Below are 11,101 nucleotides of genomic sequence, written 5' to 3'. Positions count from 1 at the left end.
TTAACTTTTAAATGACTCATCAGTACACCTAACTAAAGTTAATTAGTCGTTTCTCTATATCGTAAATCCTGTTTGTTTGTAGAGTAATATTATATATAATTATTTTTACGTATTTTTTATACACTCTACTGATATGATTGACTGGATTAATTTTTTTTTAATATACAACTAATCATATCATTAGAGTGCACAAAAGAGTACGTAAAAATAATTGTATATAAAATTTTTGTTGTTTTTAATGTTGGCAAACTTTTTTATGTAGACATCTAGGCGTTGTTATTGCTTGATAATTTAAGTCCAGAATCAATCCTACAGATACATTAATATATTTATTTACTCACTTCCAATTAAAAATCTTTTTTTTTAAACAATTAAAAATCTGTTTTATGGGTTACATAAACGGTGTGATCATGAGTTACCCCCAAAAACGTAGAAAATTAAGTACATTTGTATGGTAATATTTTCCTGAAATAAAATAATATATTCTGTTAATATTTATTCCCTCATAAATGATACTTGTAATAGTAAATATATAAATACTGTATAATTATTTTAAAAAAATAAATAAATACGAAACTTATATGAAAAAATAAATTAATTTTTTAATAATAAATCTTAATTTTTTTTAAAATAACTGCATAATACTTACAAATTTCATAACTGTACATAACATTACTCGTAAATATAACTGTTTAATTAATTTAGCTCCCAAAAATTTATAGAAATTAAATATCTTATAAAAAAAATACTTATTCATGGCTCTTACGTACCTAATTACATGAATCCTAATTATCATTGCGAGAGAGATAAAAATAAATATTAACCTTGTAATTAATCCATGCCATTTGGAAATCTGACAAGAGTTTCTCATCACTCCACTATATTGGAATTAATACAGAAGAATTCACAATGATTATCCGTTCACACATGAATTGCATAATCCAAAAAAATAAATACAGATTTTTTTTTTTTTTTTGGTTTTTGTATTTTCTGGGCAAATCAGAGAAATATTACAAGAAAAGGAGGGAGAACAAAGAATAACAAATCACTATTTTTTTTTTAACTTTCCCACAAAGTTTACTTTCAAGGAAGTTGCTGTACTCGAATTTGTCAAGGCTTTGGCGGTTCTGCTTCCTCCACCTTGGCTGCTGCAGGTTCAGTTGAAGCTGGTGCTGGTGCTGGTGCTGGTGCTGGTGCTTCCGCTTTCTCAGCCTCCACTGCCACAACTTCTATCTTCTCTTCTTCTATTTTCTCCACCACCTCTTCTTTCTTCCCTTCCTCTTCCTTCTTTTCTTCTTTCTTCTCTTCTTCAACGACGATGATCTCCTTTTCTTTGCCACTTGTTGCTTCTTCAGTTTTTGCTGCTTCTGGCGGTGGCTCGACTTTCTCTTCTGTGACTATAAACGTCGAGACCTTTTCAAAGATAAAGATAACCGGACCGGGAACCAACGCTGGCCCAAACTTTGAAGATGCTTCACATACTGGTTTTGATCCCGGAAACTCTGTAAATATATATATAGACGGTGAGCATGAATATAGAACATCCAAGCAACAAAGAGGCTATGAGAGAATAGAAATATGTATTACATATATATATATAGGGATGAATATATAACAGAAAACATGAGCATACGTACCGATTTTCACGAGCTCTTCTATGAACTTGTGAACTGCAACAGAGTTCTTCTTTAATCCTGCCTCCTTGGGTTCCTTGATAAAGGTCTGTACGTAGCAGGCCGGTCGAAATATGATGTTAGTCTAGTACTCTTCACGCTCTTGATCTCTTTTCTTTTTAAGTTTTTTCTATCTAGATATTCTTTTTAACTGCCCCTAGTTCTCAAGATACAATCTCACCTTGATTTCCGCTGACGAAGCCTCATATATTTCAATAACTTTAGGCTGGAGCACAGTCTTCTTCTCTTCAAACTCCTTGTGGATTTGATCCTAAACCCAATACACGAAAGTGAGAATTTCCTTTTTTTTTTTTTTTTTCGTTTTGTTCTGCTATTCTTCATATATATATATATATATATATATATATGCCTGTATGATTGTGTATCCACAAGTTTTTGATTGGTTTCATTTCTTTTGGAGAAAACAGAAATCATTCAAAGAACAAATACCTTAGACTCGTCGAAAGACTTGCAGGCCTCGGCAGCAGCAGCCTTCTTGGGACCAGTCTTGTCAAAAACCTTCTTGATCTTTGGAAGAACCTTTTCTTTCCAGTAACCCATCTTGTTTGTCTATTAAATTAGATATGAACAAATAGAGAAACCAGAAGAAGAAGATGCAGATTCTCTCTCTCTGTCTCTCTGGCTCGCTCCCTCGGTTACTTTGTAACTATTGCTCCGTCTCTGTCGTGGCAAACTGTGGTCACCAGTTGAAGTCCAACTCAATGCAATTGTACCACCTAACCGTCCCCTCCAAATTAAGGCACATAAATAGAGCTCCAAGACCCAGCATCATCAACATATAGGCGTACTTCCTGCGTAAAACCCCCCTGCTTCCCTTTAATTACCAAGAAAACCACCCTTGTTGTCCGTTTTCTCCGCCCACCTCCAATTCAATGACCCTCATTACCCTCCTGTCGGACGCCAGCACAAGCATGCATAATGAATTGTGGAGGGGGGGCATAACCGACTTTCTGATACTGGATATGGCTCGTCGAGGTTGGTCTAAGTAAATGAGGGAGGAACCTTGGGGTATGATGGGGAAGAGAAGTGGTGGTGGGTCATAGAACAGCTGGCAGTCACCTCATGCAGAGGTGGCAAATATCATGTGTGGGGGCCAGTAATAGAGGTTTCTAAACTCTTGATATGATCTGTGTACCAAATTTAAAAGTCTCTCTCTTTCTTAGAGACTTGCTCACGTGGCTTCGCTGGTTCTGCCAAAAGAAAGGGCAAAACTAATGGTCTTGAAAAATGCAGAAGCATATACCCACCACCCCATGCGATAAAAATGTTGAAAAAACTTGATGCTGTTTCAAAAGGGTACAATTTCAAAAGAGAATGTAATGTAATCATGTGTTGTTCATGCAACAACATGAATCATGTATAGCCAAGCTTGCATTCACATGGCAAATTGTTCATTTTGATTGTGTTTTTGGGCTAAAATACAAAGGACTTGGGGACATGAAACATGGATTAGCTAGAGGTGGGGTACAGGACAGGTATTCTTTGCCCTTGAATTTTCATTAATATATATAGACAAATAATAATTATAGTCGTGAGTGTGTAAGTACCGTACAATCACTCTAAAAAAAATTAATAAATATAGAATTTATATAAAAATAATTAATTTTTTTAATAGTATCTTAAGAGATTTCAAATTTTTAACTATTATAATATGATTATTTTATAGACATACTTCAATGATATTCAGAGGATCATGACTCATAGATATAATATATTAATGTCAGTTTATTAGAAGGATCAGGATATACATACAATTTCGAACTTAAATTCCTTAGGTTTTTCTAAGACTTGAGTGGGAAAAATATAAACACGTAACATGATTTTTTAAAACATTTATAATCTGTCCAAGCAGATATTTTAGGCAAAATTGAATTCTTAATAAATATTGTATGTATCTATATTTGTCTCATTCTACACCTAGAGTTGTGTGTAGCTCTAACTCGATCAATACCATCAACTGATCTGGTGTCACACTCTTCTTTTCTCAAGTTACTTGATCTATATGATTTGGCGTTTTTAGATTTCAAGACCCAGGTTTTAGAATGAGAATTTGTATATGACCTCAGTTTATGAAATGGAGAGCCACTCTCTTTCTCTCTCTCCTTCTCTGTTTTTTTTTTTGGAACACACTCTGTTCAAAATTATTAAAAATTAAAAGTTGTACAAAAATGAGGTGTTAAGACCAGATGGCAGAAACTTCCAATTTTTTTTTTTTTTTTGGCCGGGGAGGTGGTTGGGTTTGAAATATTTTCCATTAATAATTATATATTATTAGAATACTATTATGCCTTTTATAGATTTATAATATTAGAGTAGGTATGAAAATATGATATTTAGTTTATTATTTAAATTAATTCGTATCAATTAATATTATTGATTTATTGTATTTCTATTGTTTCTATAGTCGCGTTGGAAAATAAAAATAAAATAGAAAAGAAGAGAGAATGGAGAATGAGGGAGAAGGACTTTGAGGGCTACAATTTTACTATTGTTAATTGTTTCTAAATACATAACATATGTCAGAGCATACCCAATCTTGATATCTCTCATAAAATCATTTGTCCATGCTCCATCTTTTTGTTAGCAAGCATGTTTCTTCACTTTGCTTTTTACATAACACATCACGTTCAGTTTAACAGTCTTTCAACATTTGATAAGTAGGATTCTTTACATGTTAGTTATGTTCATTTTTCAATATATTTTCCTCGTATCATACCACTAATCGATTGTACGAGTTGTGGTTCACATTTTGGCAGAAGAGACACCAATTTCATAGTCTCTCACAACATTTTCCATTTATGATAATTCTCATATTTAACATATTATTTAGTGTTTTTTTCCGTTCACCACACATTTTTCAAAAGTTTTCTACACGCTTAATGGATCACCATTTGTGATAAGTCTCATATTCAACATATTTTTTTATCTTTTTTTTGTTCACCACACGTCCTCCAAATGCTTCCTATGCACTTAACATATCGCCATCTATGATAAGTCTCATATTCAACGTGTTATTTGGTGTATTTTTTCATTCACCACACTTTCTTAAGATGTTTCCTATGCATTTAACATATTGTTGACCTCCTTTTCAGCATCAATCTCGTACATCGGTTTGTTTTTGCTAGCCATCCACTTGCACCACGCGCTATAGAGACAACTTTTGTCGAGTCATTAGTCAGATCCCCAAGTCTCATCCACATGGTTGGTAACGTAATCTTATTTACAAAGTATTTAAGATGACATTTTTATCATCAACCTGAGTTTGAGGAGGATGTTAGAATATTACTATATATTTATTATAGAATATATTCATAATATTTTAACTTATAAAAAATATATTAATATTTAAAATATTCTATTATGTATAAAAATATGACTTATTCTCTACCATATTAAGTTAATTTATCATACATGTAAATCATCAATTGGTATCAATTAGTATTATTGATTTATTGTATTTTCATTTTTTTCCTAATCTCATTCACTTATAGATAGAAATATATGTTATGTATTATTCCAAAATAATTGAGAATAACAAAAATACAGCCAAAAATCCTGTCTCCCTTTTTCTTATTTCTTCATCTCAATTTTGTATTTTATTTTTGTTTTCAAATATCACGACAGTACAAAAATATTCTAATAATACAAAAACATTGTGATAATATATATCCTTTCCACGTAAGATTTGTACGTATGCATAATAATTATCACCCATCCATCCATCCCTTATGCGCGCATGTGAATACATACATACATATATATATATATATATATATAATATTTATGCTTGGTTTTTGTCAATTTGAAGCATGGGGTCCCTTATGCGCCCAGTTGAGTAGTCTCCCACAAATGCAACTTATCTATATTTATATTTATATAGATATAAAGATATCGATCATGTATATATAATATTATATATATAATACGTCATGACCAGTTTCGAATGGTCGTCAATTGAAAGGTAACTAGTCCTCGATCTACTTAAACAAACGTACGTGCTTAATTAAATTCTAGATCGATCACTCTGGATAATATCAAAGCCGTTGGCGCCTTCAAACATCAAACTGTTCATTAAAGAATCAGTCAAACTCAAGCCATCTTAATCAATTGTTTCTTCCACCTTCTCTTTAATTTGCTAATTCGTAACCGAAGTCTTTTAGGCCTAATTTGGATTAGGTTGAGCAAAAATTTAAAAATTTGATTTGGAATTCGATCGGTTCTGTTTTGATTTTGATAAAACGGAATTAGAGGTGTCGCTGGACCGACTCTACTTTAATATTGTATATATGTTATAAATATAAATATTTATTTATATATTTATCGTATATACTAGTATAACTATATAGTTATATAACTAGAGCTTATATATATAGTTAAATTCAATAATATATTAGTAGTCTAGTATGAGCTAATTATTATAAAATAATTTACTTATACAATAATACAAATAGACTAATGATAGTTTAATATATGTAAACATCATAGTATTAGTACTATCATACATAATCAAGTATAGAAATAAGTTAGACACTAATATTTATATTAGTCTAGTATAATAAGTTAATAACACATACACTAATTTACTAAAGTACAATAACATGTATTTAGATACTAGAAAGTTTAGTTTATAATTAAATTAGACATTAGTTTAGAAATAACTAATAATTCTAATTTAATAAGTTAATAACATATAATACTAATTTACTTAAATTAAAATAATATGTAATTAGATACTAAAAATAATATGTAATACTATAGTATGATAACATGTTATTAGACACTATAGTATAAGTGTAGCATAAAAATAAGTTAGATATTAGTATAGAGGTAAATTAGCAGTAAATGATTTAGTTTTTAATTTTTTGAAAAAATTCAAATTTAAAAGCCCACAAAAAATTCTTTTTTAAAATGGGGTAATTATGAAACTGAAAAAAAAAAAATAAAGCTAAAAGCCCAAATTTGACTCCACTTCGACAAGTCAGAGTCAGAGTTCGGATTTGAACTCCGACTAAGTCAATGCTCACCCTTGGTTTGAATAGCAGAGTCATTCCAAATCATTCTATCTCATCTCATCTAGACACCACAAACAGAAACACTTATCATTTTCAAATTTTTAAATTTTTCATCTAATCATTACTTAATCATTAATTATAATTTTTTTAAACTTTTAAACAAAATACAAAAAAAAATCAATTTTTTTAAATTCTAAAATAAAATTATATTCTAATAATATTTTAATTTTATAATTTTTTTTATTCAATTTTTCGTCTCTCATTTCTCAAAATCTCATAAAATATATTAATTAAAATTATTTTACTATTATTCACAAATTATTTTATTATTATTCACAAATCATCTCATCTCACCATCCATACTAGGCGCCCTTAAACATATGGAAACAAATAGGTACGTACGTTTCATATATAATAATCTATATATTTAAGGCTAATTTAAGAAATAGATAAAATTAATTAAGGTTTTAAGTATTATAAAAATAAGATCGAAAGATGGAAAAACTCAAAGCTCTCGACCTATTAATTAACTGGCTCCTGCAAACATGCATGTATTTAATTTCATGCGCTATATATAGTTACAATTATTAAATGCGTATAGAATTAGCTGATGATCTCTCGTGGTTGCCTAGCTCTACTTGTCAACCTAAATATATTAATGATAGAAATATTTTTGTCACAAATTATAGATTTTATAAGAAGAAATTTACGAGCTCATGTGATTTGATGTGATACGTTAGATTATAAAAATATTTTTATTATAAAATAAATCTAATATATCATATTTTTATATAATTTTTTTTTATTATTGTAACACTTTACATGAATTAATTATAAATACTTTAAAATTTTATTAAAATAAGAAACTAAGCAAGCTGGACCAATCATCGATATTATATATATATATATATATATATATATATGTATGTATGTGTGTGTGTGTCGGTCCACATGATACTTCTCAGACTCATATAAGATATTATATACGCATGATCCTTCCAAACCCGCACCGTTGGCTGGACCAATCATCCCACACACACATACATACATACATATATTATATATATATATATATATGCGCATATAATATAGATTAAATATCACGAATATGATATATATATATATATATATATATATTTATAGATCCTCTATATCATGTCCCACATGCATCACATGATAGTTGGCTGGTTAAAAAAAAAAAATTCTACTAATCATTTTCACATTAAATATGTCATAAATAATTTTTTTAATTTTTTGATTTTTTTATTAAATATATAGTATATAGATGATGAGTAGAATTCAATTAATTTAAGAAAAATAAAATTAAAAGAAAAAAATGTGAATATGTAATATGAGAACATGATAAGTATTAAAATTCTATATATATGCTTGAGCTTTAAGGAGAATGGAATTATCAGGTTTCAATTAATTAGATCAAACAAAATATACATACGTGTTATGAAATGACAAGGAATACTTGGGAATGATCGATCCATTCATCGATCGGATTAACTACGTCGTAGATAGTACGTACGCACATGCAGCTAGCTAGCTAGCGGCTGCCGGCCAATTTAATTATGGATCAGATCATAATTTTGCATGCATGCGCAGCTATATATATAATAATGCATAATGACAGACATAGTAACTTTCTACCATGCATGCATCCTTTTATTATTTTTTAAAAATTTTTTATTTTTTTTATTTAATGGTTAAGAAGTGATTATTTTTTTAATAATTAGAAATGTTAAAAAAATATTTAAGAAATAAAAATGTTTACTAATATATAGGTAAGTTATTAGTAAAGAGCTTAATCTTATCTTCTGGGTACTGGGGTCATCTATGATCACTGGCCTGGATCAAAGTACGTACTTAAAGCTCATAAAACCTAAGCTATATAGGTAGGCGCACCTTTAATTAATTAACTTCATGATCTATATCTATCTTTAGTTTATAATTATGAATATTAATGTCCAACTTATATATATATATATATATATATATAGACGTTAATAATTATAACCAACCAGCTAGCTAATAATTAAATATTAATTTTATGATAATGATCATATCAATCATGCATGTCTTCAGATTTAAGAAGGTCGTTAATAATCATGAACTTGTATAATAATTGATCAGTTTTCCAGTACTTCATGCATGGGTGTACGTATTTCTTGATTCATTTTTAATTATCTTTTTTTTTAATTAATAAAATTAAGTTTACATCACAAAGGAAGATAAGATTAAGCTGCTCAGTTGTATCTATATATATATATATATTAGTCACATAAGTTATTCCAAGATATAAATATGGTGGAGCAGCAATATTATCATTTGTTTCTAACTTGATTAGGTTATGAATGATGTCTGTGTATATATAAAAATAAATGATTTAATTATAAAGAGATTATATAAAAATAAATATATAACGCGACGGGTTTTGCTGTAATGCATTAAATTATAATAAAATTATTTTTATTATAAGGTGGATATATATAATATATGTATAATATGAAACTATGTCAGCTTATGAATTTATTTTTATGAAACTTTTTTTATAGCCATAGCAATACTCGTATATAAAATAGGTTTTATTACTCATCGTTTTCACATATCACATCTCATATATATTTTTTATTATCTATATAGTATATATTTATTAAGAGCAAAAAATTAAAAAATAAAAAATGAAATTTGATGCATTAAGCTGTTAGATAGAATTTTTGATATAAAATATGAAAAGTCTGTGTCATTTCAGAAAACTCATCAAGATTATTCCTAGTTGTTGTTCTTATCGTTTTGGTAAAAGGCAAATATGAAACAAGGATGACGTAGTTTAGCGTTTGAGTGGAGAACTCCTCCGACAAGGACATGTTATGGGTTCTCTGTCATCCTGAAAATGATGGTAATTATCGTGATAAAAAGCCTTGTATTTCTTTCCTATTCTTATACAATTTTGAAATATTTGCCATGTTGGAATTTTTAAAATGATATCAGATCTATTAGATGATTAGGATTAATCCTAATATTTATCATTGTCGGTAGTTTTCAAAAGTGATATATACGGTGTGTAGCTAACTCTCAACCACACAAAAATTGCTTGAATATTATGTTAGCTGATTACTCGCTATCAAACCCAATAATATTTTTCATCCTAAAAAATACTTTAGTTACAAAAATATTACAAAAAAAAAAAATTATAATCTAATATAACTTAACGTAGTACGTTAAATTTTAAAATTATTTTTATTATAAAATAGATTTAACAGATTTCTTGAAGATATGTTAATTTATAAATTTATTTTTATATAATTTATTTATATCTGTAATAAGCCGGCTTAATGGTAAGGTCATTGTCTAAGGCGCCCACCTTATATAAGATCCTTGTAATAAAAAATGAGGTATTTTTAAAATAAAAATAAAAACTATTTTATTAAATAAGTTTTTAAATAAATTTTATATTTTTCAATATGTGCAAGGCCTGCAAAGGTCAATAATACTAAATTTAATATTTAATATAATGAATTATTTATATTTTAAATAATATTTTAAGATATTGCTAAATTGAGATATAGGCTTACAATTTTATTTTAAATTGTTGTATTAAATATAAATTTAAAAATTTTATTTAAATATTTTAAATAATAAATAATTTATATTGTTTTATATTATAATTATCAAAAACTAATTTAAATTCCACCTAGTCTCAACTCTCAAGTTGTTTGAGCCGCCCTTTTTCTGTAGCGGTTCTCTTTCGATCCTACTGCTTAACAAGACAAAGTCTAGGTGGTACAATTATGGATCTTGAGTTCCATATTATAATATTGGAAAATGAGATCCCGCTGGAGCTTATCGCTCATTTTTTTTTTCTTTTTTTTTTTTTAATGATTAAGAATTTTTGTTAATATTATTATAAATTTTTTATATTTTTTTAAAATATTTAAAAATATTAAAAATTGATTTGGAAAAAAAAAAACCAAAAATACAAAATTTTTTTTTTACCTAGCGGTGACTCCCAGCGGGAGCCACCAACGGTGCCTGTAGCACCGTCTACATATTGCACATGAGAACAAAAAGTCGGCGGGGCCAAAAGAAAATATGCATTATTATTAAATTGAAAATATCAGGACAAAATAAAAGTTTCTAGAGGATAAAAAGAAAGAAAGAGTGAAATTGTGGATCCATCAATATAAATTTGGTTGAATTGTATAGCAGGCGGTGAATAATCAGCATGTCTAAATTCACAGAAGACAATTCAAAGATAACCTTGATCGACTTTGTCACAAAAGTATCTAAACTATGTGCCTGTCAGTCAATATAATTTGGTGTTGGATATGAATGCATGCCATTCTATATATGTAATTTAAGTCTGTTCAAAGAAATTGAGGTGCAATT

General features: G+C 28.4%; 1 protein-coding gene across 1 annotated transcript; it reads right to left on the bottom strand.

Moving 5' to 3' along the window:
- Positions 1 to 852: 852 nt before the first annotated feature.
- Positions 853 to 2,449, bottom strand: LOC122277636 (plasma membrane-associated cation-binding protein 1-like). The gene is made up of 4 exons (XM_043087715.1): positions 2,124 to 2,449; positions 1,855 to 1,944; positions 1,638 to 1,722; positions 853 to 1,502 (listed from the first exon to the last, which is right to left on the bottom strand). Exons 1-4 carry the CDS (start codon positions 2,232 to 2,234, stop codon positions 1,111 to 1,113), a joined length of 678 nt encoding a protein of 225 aa, XP_042943649.1. The 5' UTR covers positions 2,235 to 2,449; the 3' UTR covers positions 853 to 1,110.
- Positions 2,450 to 11,101: the final 8,652 nt, after the last annotated feature.

This window comes from Carya illinoinensis, chromosome 9 (assembly GCF_018687715.1).
Source record: "Carya illinoinensis cultivar Pawnee chromosome 9, C.illinoinensisPawnee_v1, whole genome shotgun sequence".
Lineage (NCBI taxonomy): Eukaryota > Viridiplantae > Streptophyta > Magnoliopsida > Fagales > Juglandaceae > Carya > Carya illinoinensis.
This window is presented reverse-complemented; position numbering and strand designations above follow the sequence as displayed.